At 39.7% G+C, this 22,312-nt stretch overlaps 1 protein-coding gene across 4 annotated transcripts in view; it reads left to right on the forward strand.

Annotated features, from left to right (window-relative positions):
* Positions 1-1,685: 1,685 nt before the first annotated feature.
* prkcbb (protein kinase C, beta b) overlaps positions 1,686-22,312 on the forward strand; it is a 92,010-nt gene continuing 71,383 nt past the window's right edge. For 2 of the 4 annotated variants that reach the window (XM_018672867.2, XM_018672864.2), the window contains exons 1-5: positions 1,686-1,762; positions 2,807-2,857; positions 3,155-3,253; positions 4,722-5,164; positions 6,922-6,953. In XM_018672867.2, the coding sequence (XP_018528383.1) occupies positions 4,986-5,164; positions 6,922-6,953 (211 nt within the window). In that variant the 5' untranslated portion in view covers positions 1,686-1,762; positions 2,807-2,857; positions 3,155-3,253; positions 4,722-4,985. The remainder of the gene's footprint in view (positions 1,763-2,806; positions 2,858-3,154; positions 3,254-4,721; positions 5,165-6,921; positions 6,954-22,312) is intronic. The other 2 variants (XM_018672865.2, XM_018672866.2) reach the window with 2 other exon arrangements.

The raw sequence follows: 22,312 nt of genomic DNA on the forward strand, positions 1-22,312 counted from the left end.
GTATACCTGGAACATGAAACACTGAAACATTCTGTCACTGAAATACTGCTAACATACAGATCAGTGGACTCATTTTCAAGTGCTGTAAAACATTACTTATAGTTGTATATGCTTCCATTTATAGGACTGGCAGTTCGATAATGTATAAAAGCCGAGTAGGCGGAAAAGGGCAAATGATTTTGTCAGTGTGAACATATGGCTATTTCCTGGAGGCAGGTACGAACGTCACTTGAAAAAGAATCAGTACATAAGAACTGTTTGTCTACTTTTAGCCAGCACTACCAAACCAACAAAGCTGCACATGGACCTTAGTAACTGTGTAACACCCAGCTCTTTTCACTGATAACCAATACATTACATTTGAACAACAATACGTTTGGTAATATTTGTGTAACAGCTTATGGCACTGAATTTGATTTTTACAGAATCTTACTACACATCTAGAGCATCTGAATATGTGCTCTGCCTTCTCTGGTGTTTTTATTTTTTATTCTTTAATACGTAAATCCTAAGCACCACCGTTTCTCTTCGGTTATGTCCTCCCCTTCTTCAGTGTAGTGTGCACGTGTGCATGTGTTGTACAGCAGTACTTATCCCTACACAGACCGACTGGAATAGGCCACAAAGAGTGTGTGGGAGTAGGTAGACAAAATGTGTTCATGTGTGTGTGAGGGTTATAGCTTCAAAGTGTACTTGTGTTAATGGTTGGCCACATGTGTGAGTGTGCTTGTATGAACTGTACTGCAGTGTAGGTTTTAAAAAAATAATAATCAAAGAACAGAGTAAAAACACAAGCAATCAAAACTCAATACAACAATGAGCCTAAAGCAGTATATTCAATGTGTAAGTGTATGTGCATGCATTTTTGTAGCTGCATTTGTGCGTCAGAGTGTGTTCTATGCTGTAGTCAGTGGATGACGAAGGAAACAACAGGTTTATATAACAACTCGATCCCTTTGTGGAAGAAAAAGATGAGAAAAAAGAATATGTGATTGGAGAGGAAAGATGCTTAGAGACAGAAAGAGAGAAGCAGAAGATGGAGCATTGAGACAGAAAATGAGAAGATGGAAATCAGCTGAGAAAGGGACAGAGAAGACAGAAGTGATCTTTTCTACTAAAATAATGTTGAAGAGGGATGAAAGGATGAGAGACTGAGAGAGAAAGAGAGAGGAGGGAGAGAGACACCTGCATTGCGCTACATCAATTCAGCATTGTTGATTTACTAAAAGTAAATTCCTCCACTGAATAGTCTTCACTGTGGACATACAGGACTACAGTTCACAGAATGCTTTTCAATAACCCCCAGAAAATAGGCATTAAGTTATTGAACAGACCTTTCAGTTCAAAGGTGTAACCACCATTTAGGTATGCCAGTGCCAGGTATTTTTACCTGAATGCTCACAAGCCTGTCTGGCTGGGATAGCTGCATGGGCCAGAGCCATTGTGAATATTTTTAGTAACACATGCTTCTCCTGGTGTGGTCCACACTCTTTATTCTGTATCTTGCCTCTGCATTGCATTCTGGTCTATTGAGGCTAATGTAGATTTGACCTTTCTCACACCACTTTTTAATACTTTCCCAGCAGAGGTTCCACAGGTGTAACAAATAACCTTAACGATGGCCTCCTTTGACAGCAGGCCATGATGAGTCTAATTAGCTGCACCTGTGTTTGCCAGCTAGCTGCCCACTGTGAGAAAGGTCTGCTTGCAGGACTCTGCCTCTTTCATGATGGATACTGTAATATAGCATTGATGAAAAATGGTGAGTAATGAAATGCCCAGAAAAGCTCTGACACTTAGCACTACTGTTATAGACTGTGTACACATATTATTCTTGTCAAAATGTAGTGGCAGCAATTGTTCAACTCATTTCCACATTTATTTCCATGCTAGCTACATTTCTCTATGGATGAAAATGTCAGTTAGCTCCTACATCATTGTTTGGTTTATAACAAAAATACCCTTAAAATACCCTTAATGACTGAGCTGTACTTTGTTTAGTGCACATTAGCAAATGCTAGCATGCTAATAAGCTAAATTAAGAAGGTAAAAATGCTAAACTGGTAAACTGGTTAGCATCACCATTATGGGTGTGTTAGCATGTTGCACCAGTATTTAGCTCAAAGCTCATGCGCAGCTTCATACAGCTGTTGGCTTTAGACTGTTTGCTTTTGTTAAAAGAAAGAAAACAAAATTTTTAAAAATTACTTGATGTGACTTGGCAGTGATTACACCAGTGACATACCTGCTCTTATCCACATCTTATCCTGCATCCAAGCTGGCTTTCCAGCACAGGCTCGCCCCAGTTCAGTAGCCCGCGGGAATAGTTACATCAGATCCTGTGTATTGATGAAAATGAAAGAGACCAGTGGCTTATATGTGAAACGATGAGTCACTATGTCACAGTCTATACATACACAGGCCCATTCAGGTACTTGCAGGGTACGCTGACGTCACTCCCAATGTTTCTTGATGTCTGGTACCATTGCAAATGAAGGTCTTATCATTTTGCAGTCTGCTGGCCGTTGAGACAGATTATGTAACAATGCAGGTATGTGTGCCTCTGATGTTAGAGGTTGTATGAATGAATAAGTGAGGTAAAAGGGATGTGAAAGGTTAAATAATTGAGACCTCGGCTGGTAGCTAAATCTACAGTAAACCTTGTATTGATGAGACCAGGATGAACTGCACACCCTGTTATCTGTCCTGCAGCTAAATCAATCTCATCTAGGTCATTCACTGCCAGCTGACTGCCATGGTGTGTGCGTGTGTCTGTGTGTGTGTGTGTGTGTGTGTGTGTGTGCAGATTGGACCAGTTGGGGCTGTCCTAAAATGAGATTCTGTGGCCTTAAAACAGGTGGGAGATCAATACTACTGCTATCATTTGTTAATATGTATTACTTTAATTTTGTTAGCACTGACGTCCAACTTCACACTCATGGTATCATTCACATCTGTCCCTGCATCACATATATAACACTCTACATTTACTACACTTAGAGATGCAGGTGGTTAAATAGATTTCTTGGCTCTTTCTATGAAGCATCACATTCACCGATCAAATGACTCAGAAAGTCATATAATTGATGGGTTTCATTCCAAAAATACCTTAAATGTATCTTGGAAAACTTGTGACATGAAATTCATCCAACAGGCGCAGATGATGATCCTCCAAAATCCCTTTCAAAGCAAAAGTCTTAAGATGAGTCAGAACTGAGCAACTGTGCTTTCTTTCATTGCCAGCACTCAGACCGTAAGTGAAGAGAGTGTGTGTTTTTTCCCTTCCCAAATGTTGATATTTCTTTTTGGAAATGAACATGTCAATTTTAAATCCTGAGTCATTCCTTGTGTTTACTGTCGAATGTATATATTATTGATGTAGGAGATGACGTTAATTCTGTTGTTCCCTATTAGGTAACTTGCTCCAAATGAAACTGAATCTTAAAATGAAATCTACAGCATGTGAAAATATTTTTATCTGCATAACCAATCAATAAGCAAACATTTTTAGGGCATATAATGGAAATTTCTGATGAATGGAAATGTGGTTCCAGACTTAAGTCCCAGGTCTGTGGCCAGTGAAGGTTTAAAAAAAAAAGCATGAACTCACAAGATCCTTTTGAAGGCAGCACTGGGTAATATAATGATATATACCATGAGACTATATAAGCTGATCAGCTGTCAGAGACATTGTCTTAATGTTGATAATGATGTATCTATCAATTTATATCTCTGAGTGTATTAGACCATTGTGGACAATGTTGGTATTCCTCCTCTGTGGACCGGGAAAAAAAGTCCATGTCCATGGTTTAGGGTTAGGGTCATACTAACTTTAGCTAAGCCTGAGAATGTGTTTTTGCACAGGCTGAGGGATGTGGATTTGGTTCCCCATCATTTACATTGAAACTGTATTAGACAGGGATTTCTTTGCAATCAGTGTGGACAACAGGAACCATAACAGCAACCAACAACCTTTTCAGTATCCTATCCTTTTCCTTTCCTTTATCCAATTTCATCTACATTGATGTGTCAATAGTTTTCAGGATTATCCAACAACTATCAGGTTGTTTAATCCATAAACAGTTTCTCACTGAAATTTCTAGCAAATTTGCAATGTCCTGATATCAACCAGACCTTCAGCCTAAACAACCGTATGGATTGCTTGTCTGTACCCTCGAATTTGAGCAATAGCAGCGTGCTTGCACTGACAACCAGTGGGGTTGTTTACACAGATACTGTATATATCAGCACAACTGTGGGCTATAAAACAAGCTACCGTGATAGAAGATTTCATTCATATACTCCCACTCCTATTTGAAGGCAAAATAAATTCACTTAATTTTAAATCACCACAGGATTTCACAAAAATTGATGATTTTCAGATTAATACTTTAAATTTTATCATGACCTTTAGCATGACAGAAAAAATATCCATGTTTCATAATACAGATCCTGTTTAAATATTTAATAAGTTAAAGCACCCATCAGCTCTGTGAATACTTATTATTCACAGAGCTTTAAAGTCGTATTTTAGTAACATTTAATAAACTCATTAAAGTGCACTTTACAGTGTCAGAGCTTAGAGAGATAAATGAGCTTTTACAGTTCAGACTATAACTTATCTTAAATGTCAAAGAAAAGTAAGCAAGTTAAAGCTGCTCTCTCTCTCTTTCTCTCTCTCCCTCTCGCTCGCTCACTCTCTCTCTCACTCTCTCTCCCAGCGACTACTCAGAGCGCTCAGAAGAAAAGGAGGAAGCGGAGTGAGAGCAGCGCTGTGGCAGTCCATCTACTCAGCGGAAGGACAAGATAACCAATACCCTAGCAAACTACTGAAAACTAATCATCAACAAGTCTGCAACTCCTCTACTCGGAGCAACACACGATAGACGACTTTGGTCACCTTAGAAACGCCGTTTTTTTTGCACCAACAACTCCCGTTGGTTAATTAGAGTAAACATAAAGACAGCTGCACAGATAGTCGGAGAATGGCAGACTCGGCGGCGGCCAACAGCGACGGGGAGGACGGACCCCGCCAGCCCATGCGAGGCTTCGCGCGCCAGGGAGCCCTCCGCCAGAAGAACGTGCACGAGGTGAAGGACCACAAATTCATCGCGCGCTTCTTCAAGCAGCCCACCTTCTGCAGCCACTGCACCGACTTCATCTGGTGAGGAGCGCAAACAGGGATGGATGGAGGGCTTCACAGGGGAGCAGTTCTAACATGCATTTACTTCAGTTAGTTTAATGCTTGATGATTGATGATTTTTTTCTGACAAAGAAAAAAAAGTATATGAAATATAGCTAACTATTTAAAAGATAAAAGCCTTTTTAGACACATGTGAGTGGATAAAGAAAAGGAATATAAAGGACAGAAATAGACAGAAGTTTCCTTTTAATAGTGTAAACTAGTTCAATTTAGTTCATAATTGCATCAACAGTTTGAATGAGAAAACCTAAATGAGAGAGAGATGAAAAGGACAAAATGGCTGTAGACTCGAGTGTTTAATAGTATTACATCATTAAGCTACAGCAGGAATAAAAAAAGTGGGAGGGCTTTACTGGTTGCTCAAATATAAACATTGATTTCAGCCTTATTCTTGTACTTGTTGATGCTATATGTGTAAGGTAGGGCAGAAGGGAAGACAGATATGTGGGCAGCACCAGTAAAAAAGGAATAGCAGCAGACCATTGTTTGATGGCATTAAGTAGGCAGAGGAAGTGAGAGTGGCTGAGAAAACATGAAACATGTTCTCCAAAAGCAGTGTAAAGCAATGAATTGTAGACAGAACGAATAACCTGAATGGTAACAAAAAGTGATTCACATGGGTCAAACACTGACACAGCTGCTGACACTCCAGCAGTTCTCCTCCTGCTCCCTCTCCTCCCTTAATCTTCATTTTCTCCTCTCAGTCACCTGTGCAGACATGTCACCATGCAGCCCACCGGGGTTTACTAGACAGTGATACAGCCCTGCGCTCGGGTTATTAAATGAGTTTCCGGCTCTAGGTTGGCCTAATTTGTCCCGTTTATTATTATCTGTGCTTCGCGCTATTCCCAATACAACCATTATTTAAGTCCTGTGACAGGCTTTTTAATTTGTGAATGGCTAAATGATTTGACCTAGAAGATTGTGTGTGTGTTCATGGTAATCTAATGGGATGGTCTCACTGGTTGTAAATACCCCTAAATAGAGGAACAGTGTGCACCCTGTGTAATTGCTTGACCTGTTTAGATTATCAAATAATCTATCTATCTATCTATCTATCTATCTATCTATCTATCTATCTTTCTATCTTTCTATCTATCTATCTATCTATCTATCTTTCTATCTATCTATCTATCTATCTATCTATCTATCTATCTATCTATCTGGGTCAGTAATAAATAATGAAAAAGAACAATGAGAGCACTGAGTGATTTCACACCCCAAGAGATTATCTATTTGTAGGCACAATATGAAAATGAGCAGGGCTGAGTGTGTGTTGGTGCGTGTGTGTGTGTGCACCTGCAGACATCCCAGCATTCTTCATACCTTTGACTAGGTGTGGTTGACCTTCTTGCCCTGGGGCAGCTGCAGCCCTGCCTAACATGACAGTATGTGTGAGTGTGTGAATAAGTGTGTTTGTGGACCTAAACTGACCTGAGAACACTCACTACTGTTCATATGATAATCGAATGTTCTCCCTGCTTGCATATCTCAGTGGCTGTGTTTAATTTGTGGTCTTTCGATGGAAAGCTTTAACACTGCACAAAAATGGCAGACAGTATTTGACATTTGCCTCCATGCAAATGTCTTGAGGCAAGGAGAGGGGGTTTCAGAATTCTTTTTTCAGGCTTTTTCTGTGTGTGTGTGTGTGTGTGTGTGTACACACGTCTGAACCTGTACAATGTTCAACCTGTTTTCTGTGTATGTTCTCTCCACAGGGGTTTTGGCAAGCAGGGATTCCAGTGTCAGGGTAGGTGGACTAAACATTCACACACACACACACACACACACACACGCACATTTTTAGCGCTTTCATTTCCCACTTTCCACTTTTCTGATTTTGAGATGGCGAGATCAATATTTTACCTCACCTCCCCGATCTGAGTTTTTTTGTCCCCCTGCCTTTGTCATTCACTTTGACTACCTGCTTTACTTACCTTTTTTTTCATTCCCTTTACTTTCTTCTTTCTTTCTAACCAATTTTATCTTCCTTCCTTTCATCTTCTCTTCTCTTCAGAGAGCTCAAGTGATCTCTGATTCACTTGAGCTCTCTGTGAGCTCTCTCTGCTGAGGTTCTGATTCAGAGGTCCCCAGTTCATGAAGACATAGCACAAAGACACGGGACCAACAACATGCTTTAATCCTCACCTGTTTTGACAGTGACTGCAGTTTTTTAAAAATGAGGGCATCTCATTGTTTATTTAGCATTATTATTTTTAGTGGGTTTAATGAACACTATCGCCAATGTTCAAATCTTGACTCAGACCATCACTAGCTTGACATGCAAGTCAGCCTGCCAGGTGTGCAATTCACATAGCAGTTTAAAATAGTGTTCTTACTCACTGGGATTTGATGGGAACAAAGAACATCATGAAACCCTTACTTCAGACTAGAGTAAAAGAAATAGTATTATAGACTATAGTATTTTTGACATATTACAGTATACAAGAGATGGATTATTGTTAAATGCTGGAAAAATATTCTATATCTTTGTTAAAGGCATGGTGAAGATGGGTAAAAACAGCTGTGGATTTAGGTTTCCTTACAGTGGCCCAATATTTTGTTTCAGCTTTCCTTCCCAATCAGTGGGAAACATTACAGTGCGATACAGGCAAGTCTGGAAGTGGAGGCAGGACTTTGGTGTTTGATTCATAAAGTGAAGTATACTGTAGGTGTAGATTTAGTTATGGATAGTAGGAAGGTGACCGAGGCTCAGGAAGGAGATAAATATCCTATTTGTTATGCTTACACAGTCTGTTGTTCTACAGAGCATGAAACACTCAGCTGTATCATCAAAAAATATTTTTTAACCGTAATGGTTTATAAGAGTAGGCCTTTTTAGACATTCTGACTTGTCATAGTAGGAAAAACACAAATGTGACTGATAACATTAACAATAGTTAATAGTTTGTGGAATAAGAAACTAAAGATTTGGAATTCAGCCATCATTAATTTTATTATTTACACCTGTGATGTTCCTACTGTGACATGTGCATGCAGTGTACACAAGGGCATGACATTATATAAGTCATATATGAAAGACTTTCTCTCTTTGTTCCTGTGATGTGTAACCTTGAGATGGTCATTTTAAATAAATGCAAAATTAGGGAGGGAAAAGACCCAATTTTCTCATTTGCTTTTCTTTTATCACTTCTCCTTCCATCCCTCTCTTCCTCCCTGTACTGTATTTTGTCCATCAGCTCTGAACAGTAGAGACTGATTCAGCATCTGCTTTGCCACAGGAAATGGAATAAACTATCAGAGAAACATATCTAGCTGACAAAAATGTGGAGGTGCTTTGAGCTTTTGTCCTTTTTTTCAATTTGCTTGAAGTCTGTTTTTTCCACTTGTATTAACAGCCAACTAGATGTGTCCAAGGATTTTCATGTCTCCTAGCAACAGTGAAACATTCAGATGCAACTGTCTATATGCTGAAGGATGGAAGAAGAGCTGTTCAATACAGCAGTGGGTTAGCTGGTAATTAGCCCATGTGGATATATAATGGGTCAATAGTGTCCTTCAGGGGATGCATCCGCTGCACCACAGGGACCCCAATGCCTCTGAAGAGGAACGGGTGTATTGCAGGTGTGGGGGGCACCTATATACTCTGATAGAGCTGGGAGAGGGCACTGGGGGAGGACAAAAGGCAAGTTTTCATCTGAAATTTCGCTAATGCTAGCTGGTGCCCAAAATAACTTTAATATGCCTGTTTGAGCTGATTTATACCATAGCAACAGTTTGGACTTACCTTCTTCCATCAGGTGTGTGTGTTTGTGTGTATGTCCTGAGATGCTCTTCAACCCACATGTCCGTCTGGAGCAGGGTATCACTTCCCTAGAGCACAGGGAGAAAGGGAATTCCTCTGCAAGGTCACACACACTTGCAGTGAAGTGAAAGATCAGTGTTTGGATGTGCTTTGCCTCTCTGCTTTGCATGGTTGTGTTTCATAGTTTTCATAGTACTGAATGGAGGGTGTTTGTGTGTATGCGGCATGATTTACTCTGCTGTATGATTTCATAGGTCTGTGATGGTGCAGTTTTAGAGATTAAAAGAATTAAAAGAAAAGGGAAGTTTTTCATTTCTGGTATTACTGGATGAATCATTCAAACACAATGTGAAAGAAATGATGTTTATGGGCAGCATGTTTACATGCCTGTCAATGAAATGTCAAACCATCAATAATACCTGGAAGTTTGTGTATCCTACTGCTCCTCTGTCTCTGGTGAGTTTAGCAGTTTGAGATCTGAGTGGACAAATCAGTGCCATTACTGTCTTAGATGGTGTCAATGGATTGATTGTATACTCATGACCTGAATCCAATCTTGTGTCCCTGGTCATGTTTGACTGATCATGCTGCAGTGATTTTACCTGTAAGTTTTTTTTTCCTCTCACTTCTCCTTACATAATGATTGTGGTTCTATAGCTCTATGACCTTTGACCCCTAAGTTTCAGTATTTTAACTGTTGGTGATGCAGAAGAATTCGATTATTTTAGCATGTTGTCATAGTACAACTCACTTATTAGGTAAATTAAATGCCTACACCATTTTACCTGAGCTTCTCTGACATAGATGTCAGCTTAAGTTTGCACATGATGGTTGAGGTCATTATGATCATATTGTTACTATCAGGGCCGCAAACGATTACTATTGCTATTGTTATTTATTGCTGCTGTTGGCCTGAATGGTTGTAGATAGATTCAGTAAAGCCATTTGACATTGTAACATTTGTTCCTCTTGGTTTTCAGTCTCCCTTGTCATAGGTTAGAAAGGAAGTTAGATTTGGCTCTGTTAATTAAACTAGAAATGCAATATTTTTCTTTAAATAAATCTTAATCTTTGCTGGTGATGTCCACTGTTGAGGCTACCTTGCTTTGTGTAAACATTACATGCTAGACTATGTAGTGCAGTCAGAAACATTCTTGTCATGAGTCCAATGGATAAATGGTTATATAATATTTAGCAGTACAGGTCCTGCTCTCTGCAGTTATTTCAGTTTAACCTGTATGTTGTAGGTTCAGCAGGGAGCAGCATGAAGTTGGATGGAGAGCTCAGCACCCTGAACAAGTTTCAGATAACGCACAGCCTGTCAGCAACAGTTTGTGGTAGTATGTATACCCAAGAAGGATGTGGTGTAGACAGTAGGTATGTCAGTGCTTCAAACATGATGAGATGTTGTTTAGATTTACTGACAGTCAGCTGATGTCATACATAAAACTTGAATTTGATGTTAAACTGTCCTGTATGAGACAAACAAGAGTTTAATTCTCCATCACTCACCACATCATCTGCCGTTAAGAGAACATGCTGTTCGATGAGTAGTTATAGTTTTTTGTGGTAGAAGAAAGGCCACAGGAACTTCTCAAACCACTTCTGCAGTAATTCAAGCGACTGCAGCCACAATTCTTTTTGAAAGACAAGACTTTAAACAACCCCCGCTGAAGCTTATATAGGGTGAGTTTCAGATATAAAAAATAGATATACACCTTTATTTTCATCAGTTTTCCTGCTGAAATGGAAAAATTATTACATGCTGTACCTCATCATGTACATGCTGTACATGCTGAATAAAAAAGGAAGACAGACCCAGCCGTTTGAATGGTGGTTTGTGCAGGCTGTTACTGCAAATGTAGGCCTTGAGGCTGGCTGGTTTTTGCATATTGTGTAACTCCATATACAGTATTGCTGGCCAGAGCAGCTCATTGCCTCAGTGTTGTTGTTGCTGTAAACAATACACTGTAATGTCTCGGTGGGATTCTGCTGTTCAGTTTTCCATACACTAGAACAGAGTGTAGGACTCAAAGGGCGGTAACAGCTTGTATTATGTAATGTGGTGTTTCTAAGGAGTGTATGTGTGAGTTTTGAGCTTCTTTATGTTGAGAGTTTGTGTGTGTGTGTGCGTGTGTGTGTGTGTGTGTGCACGTGATCCATGTTCCATTTAATGACCTGGTGAGCACTTATTTCCTTAATGGCTGCTTGTGCGGAACTGTGTGTGCTCTACCGCTTCCACGTGATTGGTTTTGTGTGTGTGTGTGTTTATGCACGCGTTTGCTAAATGAGTGTGTTAATAATGAGTTGGGTTTCAGCGTGTAACAGGCTGTTGAGTGTCCTCCACTGTCTCCTCACAGACTTAATGGATAAATTATCCCTTTAGAGAGCTTGAAATGGATGGAGGGGGGGTTGAGTGGCAGGAAGTCTAAGATACATTGCAAATAGGGGAATAAGGAGAGAAGGAGGAAGAATCAGTTGGAGAAAAGATGGAGAAAAAGGATGTTGAGATGAGACATGAAAAGGGTGGTGGAGGCAGAGGAAGACAGTAAAGTGGGGGTGGAATTCATAAAGGAAAGAGGGAGAGACAAAAGGGGGAGAAAGTGGGTGGGAAGGACGTAGGAAGGAGAGGAGGATTACATGTGATGTTCTTGAAAGTTCCAATGAAAGTAGCTCATAGCAAGTAAGGATAAAAGACATGTTACATGTCTTTGGGGGCAATAATCTACGCAGCCTTGTAACTTAATATGATCTAATACGAAAGATACAGAGAACTTACTGTTTGGTATGTAATAAGAGAAAACAGGGAAGAGAGAGGAGGCTAGGCTTGAAAAAAGAGGAATTGATGAAGACTGAGGAAGGATAGATTAGGACAGAAATGGAGGATATGCGTACTACAGTAGGTTCTCCATAATGTATTCAATCCACCATTCTGTTCAGCATCCTAAATATAATCCTTTTATAGTGTATATGAGCTCCTGTGTGCACTGTAACATGCTGTGCTGTTTCTGATGATGCCATCAAGACAAATGCTTTTTTTTTTTTGCATTTTGTAGAATTTGATCATGTTCTGGATCAAGAGGATTGCACAGAAATCGAGTGGTCTGCTCAGTTACATTCTGTATATTCTAAAAAGTGGAATAAATTAAACAAGGCAGATGGTTGAAAATGAGTGAGAAAGGTATGCAGGAATGACACTCCAGCAGAGAGGTGGTGGGTGAGATTTTTCTGCCAGGCAGAGGAGATAATGGACATGGAAGAAGAGGTAGAAAAGAGGCGAGAGATAGAGGGAGAGATAAAATGGTGTAGGCACGGAATGTTGATTGCACCTAAAACAAGCCGTAAAGGTGTTGTTTGCTGCAGCTATTAGCACTGTCCCAGAAGAAAAATGTATGTATTTATAAAAAGCACTATTCAGTCTTCCCTTTGACTGATGGCGTCTTTTGTGTTAGGGTTTAATCGGGTGTCTCTCGCTTTCACCAGCAACCATCAAGCTAGAGTTGGGCACGGTGCCCACAGTTCCTCTGGATTCATGTAATACATTTTCTGCCTTTTCATGAGCGTATTCAGGTTCAAATGAGTTAGTGAACATTTGCAAACACTGGCGTCTGTTGGCGGTGCCGATCGCAGCTCAGGTGCTTCTGCAACTTCAACCTGTGTGGGTGGGAGGTCTCCGGATCCAAAACCTGCCTCCTACACACACACAAACAATCACATGCACGCACGCACACACAACACGCACACACAGAGATCACACAAATGAATGCACACACAGAGCTGATGTTGAGGTGTATCATTGAGATCCTGAAGCAAAGAAAAATGGTTAAAAACATATCTGACTCTGTCATCCAGTCTTTTGTTTTTCCACCTCCTCTGTGTTCTTTGTTTCCCCGATTTCTTTTGACCTATCACTCTCTCCCTTCTATCCTACGCTCGCTTTCTTTTCTTTTTTTCTCTCTCTTCCCTTGTTGTCCATCTTTCTGTTCTCTTCCCCCTTTCTCTCCAGCTTTCTTTTCCCTATCTCTGCCCATTATCCCCTCTCCTTACCCTCCCTCTTTCTCTCTTTCCCCATATTTCTCCATCTGTTTCTCTCCTTCCTTGTGCCTCTTGGTTCCCCCTCTCTCCTCCTTGAACCATTCCTCCTGCTTCCCGCTTCTCCCTCCATCTCTCTCTCTATCTCCCCTTCTTTCTCTCTAGTGGCTGTGTGTTAGAAACTGTGGGCTTTGATGCTTTTATAAATAGCCTAAGTGTTCCACCGAGAGTACCACCAAATGGGATGGATGGATGGATAGATGGATGGGGGAGTGGAGAGGGGGATGTAAGAGGAGGGAGGGCTGAATGTGTAGGTGTGAAGGGAGAACATTGGAAAGCACCAGAAAAAAGGAAGGATTAAAAAGCGACAGAGGCAAATAGAGGTGTTTATTGAGATAACAGACAGCATTGATTGGAGATTAAAGACTGAAACTGTGGTGTTCTGAGTCCTGTAGCTTTTAAATATTTCACAATATTCAGTTTTGTGAGAGGAATGCACACTACTGCATCAGAGATCTACAATTTGAAACATAGTTTTGCCTATTTCAACAAAATGAAAATTTTGGAAAATTAAAATTTTGTGTGTGCGTGTTTTTTCTTGTATTAGTCACTGGTGGTTAATATATATATATATATATTATTTATTTTAGGTAAATTTCAATTCAGAAACATTACTTGGCATCTTTGCTACTGTAAATGGGTTAATATGCTTCCATATCTCAGGTTTGTGCCAGCCATGATTATATAATGTGAAATTGGGTGGTGTCTGTAAGTTATTTTTCATAATGGACCACAGTTATCTTATCTTGTTGTAATAAAATTCCTAGAGTCATTTTCTTGTTGAACCAGACATCCATATCAGATATTTGGTTGGTCAGTGTCATTCACTCCGCAATAACAGGTATGTGAAATCATTGTGAAACCTGCAGTGAAAACATGTCCTTAGATTGTCTATTTCCATGTTTAACCATTTACCAGCCTGATAATTAGCACCAAACACTGATGCTGAGGGGAATGTCGGTTTGTAGTATTGGTAGGTATTTGGTCAGAACAAAATGTTGGACAAAAAAGTCTCGTCAAAAGTTTTAGTGTGGCCAACACACCAACGGAGAGACATCATGAAAATCCTTACTGTTGCTGCAAAACCTTTGATGCTTTGTGTGAGTCCTATAAGACGATCTCCTGATTATTGTCAGTATAAGTACCATGACCAAGCAGCTTGTCAAAGACTTTATTTTGAGCATTTTCAAGAGTTTGTTATGTAATACCATTGTGTAGTCTTTCATGCCAGCTACTGTAGTGTATTTAACACCGATAGTGAGTCTCAGTCAGCTTATTGATAGAGCCAAAAATATTGCAGCATTATAGTGTATTGATTTTTCCCTCAGTCCCCTGGTGCTTTTCAGACACAACAAACTTGCATCCTAAATAGCTTGTGCTCATGGCACACAACAACATAATATGAATCATATGTTCAAGGTAGGAAGGCTCTTTCTGATTATTACTAGCAGAGAAAATGCTGCTGTGTAGATTTTATTGAAATTAGTTTTGAATTTTGTTCTAGCGCTGCACCCATTTGAAGCACCACATTAGAGTATTAGCGGATTCTGTGCAGCACTAATGTAAATGTGATGCAAGTGCAGCAGCCCAAATTTAATTCATTAAATTAAGCAGTGCAACCATATAGAGTTGAAATAATTGCAAATGAAAATGCAACAAACAGATAAACAAAAGAAACTACTTAATTAATTCATTAATACAGTATATATAGTAGGTAATGCACATATACAAAGAAATTTGGATGCAACATTAAACAAGTTGCTATTTAAGTTTTTATCTGATTTTCAGCTTTCACTAAACATGCATGTAAACTGAAACTCTGTTATGACTTTGTTTATAGTAATAGTTTTTTTGACAGTCATTCTACAGTAACACCCAGTGTGTTTCCTCCCCCAACTGCTTCCTCTTCTCAGTTTAATGTGGAGGGTGTTAAAGAGCTGTCATGTGTCTGTGTGCGGGTACATCTGTCAGTGTGTGAACATGTTTGAGAGTGTGTCTTATTTGAAAGTTCATGCATATGTGCCTATGCCTTGTTTAGTATACTTGTACAGAGAGAACATAAAGCAGCCACCCTTAAAACAGGAGTTCTCACTGTCTCTGTTTATCAGGCTATCTGATGTGATGTGTGTGTGTGTGTGTGTGTGTGTGTGTGAGAGAGAGAGAGAGAGAGAGAGAGAGAGAGAGAGAGAGACAAAGTCTAATTTTACTTGTCAGAGAGGGCCAGCTCCTTTTGCTCTGATCTACTTTCACACATCCAAAGACTCTGATCACTGAGACTGTGTTTGTTTGTGTGTGTGTGCGCTTGTACTCACTTTCAGTTACAGATTGACAGACTATCTCCTTCAGGGCTTGGTTGTCCTTGCTGCTGACATTCGTGGCAATAGTACACCCGTTGCCACGGTGACACCTTGGAGACATATCGGGACGGATCAGACAGCCAATGTGGGTCAAGCTTGTTTGACATAACAGCCTACACACACACAAACAGAAAAGAGACTGGACACTAGCTACCAGTAACTAAATTTTGATTCTTCTTCCTCAGATTGACAAAATGAGCAAAATGTGAATTATCACTTATCACTTAGCCTGTTATATTATCATAATTGTGTCAAATGCCCTGTTAAATTTATGAACTTGAAAAAATGAGGAAGACTCTGCATCGTAGTTTAGTATGTTAGCATGCTAAGATTAACACAGAACGCAAACTACAGTTTGCGGGTATTTGGTAACAAACCAAATTGTTGGATCAAATTGAAATACTGAACTGATTATGGTGCTAGATGAAAAGTCAAAGGATCACTTAAGTGATTTAATTTAATCTCCAGCTGGACACAGTACCAAATTTAATGGCACATCACTCAAAACCACATGTTTGACCTCATGGTGGCGCTAGAGTAAAGGTCAGGAAATTACCTAAGTCAACACAATTCATCTTCTGGGGGCAATGACTGTCCCTCTAAAATTTTGTGTTAATCTATCCAGTAGTTGCTGAGATATTCCACTGTATATGTGAAAACTCTGACACATGGGTGGTCCTAGAGGAGGACATGGGATCAAGTCATAAGGATTCATCCTCTGGGCAACATGGATATCTGATCTACATTTCATAGACATCCATAGAATACTTGTTGAGGCATTTCACAAAAAATCATGACTGGCCAACAGAGAAAATAGCATTGCTATACTGTTAGCATGCCTAAAAAGCAAAGACCTAGAGATTTAAGAATTAATTCCATCCACAATAAAGACTATAAAACAGTGCTAATAGCAACCAGAGGCTGTCCTCACTGACCTCTTGCAATCTTGCAAAAACTGACTGTCCTCCCTAAGTAGCAAAGGCAGAAGTAGTGTCATGAGATAGTACCATTGCAATGTCTGTTAGGGAGGAGGTAGTGGGGAATGGCTGGGTTTGCAAAAAGTGCTCCAACACAGCATACCACTGTTCAGGTATCTAAACATCAATCTTTGTTGGTTCTTTTTTTTCCTTTTAGGTAAGCTCCCTGACTGCAACCAATTAGTTTTAGTTGCCAAAACTCACTGTAACTATACCCTATCAGAAAATACATGAGTCATTTTTGGAGCAGTCATATAAGTCATTTTGAAAAGCACTTACAAAAAAAACTGTTTAGTCATTTCAGCCTGTAGCTGACTAATGACTTGAAGCAACAGTCTCCTGCTTTACAGTGCACCACTGTTTGACAGATAAAGGCAACTACTTTTTTGTGAGGCTAAGATTATGATTTTACAAAATGTCAGCTCAATAATCCAAAATCTTGTTGGCTGTTGACATTTTTATATAATTGTAAAAAGGGGGCCAGTCAATGATTCTATGCATCCATTGGGAAGACCCCAGTTTGACTTGCAAAATGTGATTGGACGACTTCTTTTTTTTTTAGCTGCCTCACAGTCCACTTACAGAGCAATGCAGGAGTAACTGCTTTGGCTTAAAATGACCAAACCACAAAGTTAACTGTGACGGAAGTAGAGGCGTGATGGAAATGAAGGCCAGAGTGACACCAGACAGCACGAGGCAGGGCAGTGCCACTTGTTTCTGTTGGCCAATCTGTTACTCTCCTGTTGTGGGAATATGCACAGCTAAAGCATCAACTACTAGTAGTATAATGGTGAGTTAAAACTGGCTGACAATACTGTCAGCACCCCAGCAGGAGAGACAGTTTGGTATGATAACTGAGCTGTGATCAAGACAGCAACTTTATGAAAAATAAGAAAAATAAGACTGAATAGTGAAGACTCAAATTTGATTCAACAGACAAAATTCTGAGGTACAGCCCTAGTTGTAACACATTAATAGGTGCTAACTCATTCTGAATCTGTGTCGATCCCAGAGAGTGCCATCAGCACTGTCAATAGCTACTTCCCTACAGCACAGAGGGGACATGGTTCGCTGCGCCTGTGGCTGGTAGATTGGTGACCTCTACCAGCTACCAGTGTGTTACACAGCACTGAAGCTGCAATTCAGTTTTTTTACTTGGTGTGAACATACACTGAAATACAGTATTTTATCAGTGTCGCTTAGAGTCATGTCAATCGTCATAGTCTGATAAAATAATCTGGGCTGGCCTCTGTGTTTGGCAAGGTGAAAAGAGTAAATGATAATGATAATGATGTTGCAGTGTTTTGTACCCAACAGACGAGGAATTTTACAGGGAGCTTTGAGAAAAAGATCATGGTTATACTCTACCTTGTATCTTGGGATTATTTTAGTGATACTGTTTCAGCATTATTTTGCATGCTGTTGCCTAAATAAAGAGTAAAGGCATTAGGTTTGTGCAAATCTAGTCTCACTAAAGCCAAAGGTGTACTTCTAACTTTGTTCCACCCACATTACTCTCATCACAATAACATCATATGTCCCCTGTGCTCGCTCTTTCTTTAATTATTCACTTTTGCAGCACTTGTCTCCTACATGATCGCTGTCACAGGACCTTTGCACCATTCTGTATTTGTTGTTTGTAATGAAGATGATCCAGGAATTTAACCCGATCCGTTGTTCTCAGGGCAAATTGATGTTGATGATGAGATGAGCTAAATGTCTAAAATGTGAATCATGGTGTGTAGGTGGGATGGCCCACCTGGATTACTAACTGCTGGGTAGAGATGCTGCTGTGCTGTGCTGTGGGTTTGATAGTGTTCTTTGAAAAAAGGCTGCAATCGTATGATGAGTTTGGTTCCAAACTGAGAGCAAAACTATGATATAATTTCTAGGACAGGTCAGTTTCTGGATGGACAAAATTACAGAGACTAAATATTGTGTAACAGTGATGCTGAATCCAAAATCATTTATCCTCAAAATGGATATCCAGTCACAGTGTGGAGTTTCACATGTGCTTGTTAAGGTGCTGATCTCCCTCTTTACCCAGGAATCTAGTGGAGCTGCTTTTTTATGTCAAAACCTCATAAATGTAAACAACCTGTTCTTCAACCTTAACCATATAGGTTGCTTGTCCTTACCCTTAGAAATGAACAAGAGGAGTGTGGCAGACATCATGGCAACAATAATACAACATGTAGGACAAAACAATGTTAGGCATACCGGACCTTCGTTGTTATGGTAACAATGATTAACAAGTGGCTACGATTTGTGGGGTGGCTCAGTTAGGTTTAAGCACATATATTTGCTTTGGCTTAGGAAAAGATTGTAATTTAGGTTAAAACAAATACTTTGTTAAGGTTAGAGGGCTTCATCATAACTAACTGCTGACTAACGGTGGTGAATGGTTGTCTTCTGTGTGAAACATCTGTGTTTTCTGGGCCCATCCATCCACCCAGACCTTCTCCTAACATGGACTTTGTTGCTTTTTATGCTGCATCACCAACTTCCTCCTTCGCTTCTATCATAATTACTACTGCCACCAGAGGTTGCCTAATAATAGAAGTATGTGTTGTAATAAGCTGCTTGCACAAAGACAACTGCTGGACTTGTTTTTTGCAGGAGGACAGTCTCTGTATAAATATTGTCGTTGATGTGTACAAAAATTAGCAGCAGACTAATATACACCTCTTTAACCTCATAGTGCATGTCCAAATGTTGTTACTCATTCAAAACTCGAGGTTTAACAGATTTTGTTGAAAGGTTTGTTTGTTGTCATGATTCTGATAATATCCTGTTAACAGCATGTTTGCACCAATTTATAGTGTTTTTCAGTGATCTAATGATGTGTTTAACCTACAAGCGTCGTTGGCAATGAAAACCATTTATTTCTGCACACATACATGTTTCTGGACTTGCTACTTAAGAGATTTTCTTAGGTTTATGGCAATGAAGACTCACTCTGAGTTTGGACTCCCTGTCTGTGTTGTGTTTATTTAGTTAGTCTGTGTGTCTGTGCGCACATCCTCTTATACCAATGATAAAATCTAAATTTAAGTATGAGTAAACATGGTTTTCAAAGTTGCTCTATTTCTGTGCATTCATCTATGGTGTGTGTGTGTGTGTGTGTGTGTGTGTGTTGTCTGATGGAGACCAGCTAACTATGTCACTGTTGCTCCTGAGATCCTTTAACCCATTCATCTAAAGATGGTTACCTAGCAACAGGGACACGAGCTGACAGGAGTGCAGTGATCCCAGACCTCTTTTTCTGTCTCGTCCTCCATCTCTTTGACTCTCTCTTAATTTGACTTTTTCGTTTTGTGTAGTTCTCCCCACACATCTCTTGCTTTTTCTCTGTCATCTGTCTTTTCCTCCTCTCTTTCTCTCCTTCACTTTAACTCTTGCAGTCAGTCTCTCATGCTCTCTCCCCATAAGTTTCCTTTTATTGTTTCCTGTCCATCTCTTTGTCAATTTACGAATACAATATTGTTGAGTGTGTGACTTTATCTGCTCTCTCGCTAAAGTGAGTAGGAGAGAGTGTATTGTTTAAATCATCATCATCAACCTATGATATCTGCAGTTTGACATAATTTTCTTTTACTCCTTGTTCCTAGATGAACACCTAACCATAATGGTGTATTTCCTGAGACACCATTAAAACACATTTAAATTTGAATTTGAAATAAAGAGACAGAGACTGACAGAACCAGAGATATTCAAATGTTTGTCTGTGGTTTTGGCTGTCACAAAATTTTTAATTATTGTCGAATTATGTTTTGCATATGTACTGCATGTGTGTGTTTGTGTGTGTGTGCGCACACATATAAAGATGATAACAGGCAGCCAGGCAGCAGTAGTTTGTTGCCAACCATTGTTGTTGTAGACCATGTCCTGCCTTGCCCTCAAGCAAACACACACACACACACATATAAGCTCTTGCAGTCTTTGTTAATGTTTTTATGCTTCCACATCGGTGACAGCCATGGCTGGAGGCATTATGTTTTCGGGCTGTTCATCTATCTGTTCTTGTGAACACAATATCTCAGTGAGCGTCTTGAGATATCTTCAGATATGGAGTTTGATGGTCAAAGGTCAAGGTCACTATGACCTCACAAAACATGTTATTGGGCCAAATGATTTATATGCTAATTATGACAAAATTTCACACAAACGTCTAATAGGATCAAATGATGATTTTAAAAAATAGATGATGAATGGACTTTACAAACATTGTTTGCATTTAACACTGCATTAGCTAAGTTGTATGAAATCACACACAGACTTTGTTTGAATACAGGGAGGGCTTGTCAATCTGCTGCAATGCCTGAAAGTTGTCAGAATAGTCAGAACAGTTGGTAAATGTAGCCATAATTATTACTTGGGTGGAGGTGAAAACTCATCCACAAAATGCTCTGGACAGGAATTTTCAATTTGGGTAGTTTAAATAATAACATCAGTTTTTATGAGCATTTATTTTATTTTATGCTGATACTACATTTATTTATATATTACAGTTATTTGATTTTATTTTCATTCAAATCTGTTCAGTTAATGAAATATGATAAGGTCATCAGTTGAGATTTGATTTATGTAGTTCTTGTAAACAGATCTGGTGAAGAGAACAGCACCTTCACTATATGTGTGGAAATCACTGTTTTCCTAAACCTAACCAAGTTGTTTTTGTTCCTAAACCCAACCCAACCATGACCGCTCCACAAGCTTAACTGTGTGTTCATTACTTTAACCATGACAGTGAAGATCTGGTACACCAGCTGCCACAGGGGCACTATTTCAGGAGACACTCCTATGGGTTGTATTAGAGGGTAGGGACAAACAGCTGGAGGACTTGTTGCTCCCATTATAAAAGCCAGACTGAAATCCACACCTCTCTGTCACAGAAAACATTGAATTTCTCCAATAAATACTGTTTCACAAACGGTATTCATTGCAGGATATTGTACTGATTGTACCTTTCCAGGAGATAGAAGCTGCATCATCCAATGAGACTCGTGGTATTGTTCCAGCATTTATTTTTCATTATGTAATGGATACTAGCATCTTTGCAACTTGTATTTAGTTCATTATTTGGTATTCAAACCTGTTAGTCTCATCGGCTCTCTTGTTAATATCTGCAACTCTCCACTCTCACCCCTCTGCCCTCTCTCTCCCACTCTCTCTCCCTCATCCTCTTCATACCTCCTCTCTCTCTCTCTCTCTCTCTGAATTAATGAGTAAATCGGCAGATTTGATAAAATTGCATGTTGAGGATGATGACTGTACTCTTCAGCAAATTAAATACAGTGAACTCTCACATACACATAATGTAGGCATTCAAGCTTCATATATCTTTAACTTATACTTTCCTAGCCTCAGTTATTTTCTTGCTGTCTGGCCCAAAACAGCAGGTATTGTTTGCGGGGGAGTTAAGAAAGAGAGGGAGAGAGAGAGAGAGAGAGAGAGAAAGTGGCAGTGAAGGGTGGAGGGAGTGAGGGAGGAGGGAGGGAGAGAGGAGCTGATGTACAGTACAGGAGATTAGAGGGTTATGTGTGTGTGTGTGTGTGTGTGTGTGTGTGTGTGTGTGGTGTGTGTGTGTGTGTGTGTGTGTGTTGGCTGGACATGTTCAGCAGTTGCCTGTTCATGTCATCTTGTGGAGGTAGATGTACTTCTGCCATGAGAGGAAACTAAGAGCCCTCCAAACACACAGAAATAGAAGAGAGGAAACAGCCATTGTTGGTGCAAGTATTCATATAAATCATTGTAAATTGAATATCTTTGGGTCTATCCTTTCTCAGTCTGACAAAACGATGCCATCTGAAGATGCCACCTTGAGCCCTATGGACATCCAGTGTCAGGTTAAATTCTTTAAATCATAGTTTAGTGGTTGGTCCACCACTTCGGTTCAGATATCTCAATATCTCAC

This window comes from Lates calcarifer, linkage group LG11 (assembly GCF_001640805.2).
Source record: "Lates calcarifer isolate ASB-BC8 linkage group LG11, TLL_Latcal_v3, whole genome shotgun sequence".
Lineage (NCBI taxonomy): Eukaryota > Metazoa > Chordata > Actinopteri > Centropomidae > Lates > Lates calcarifer.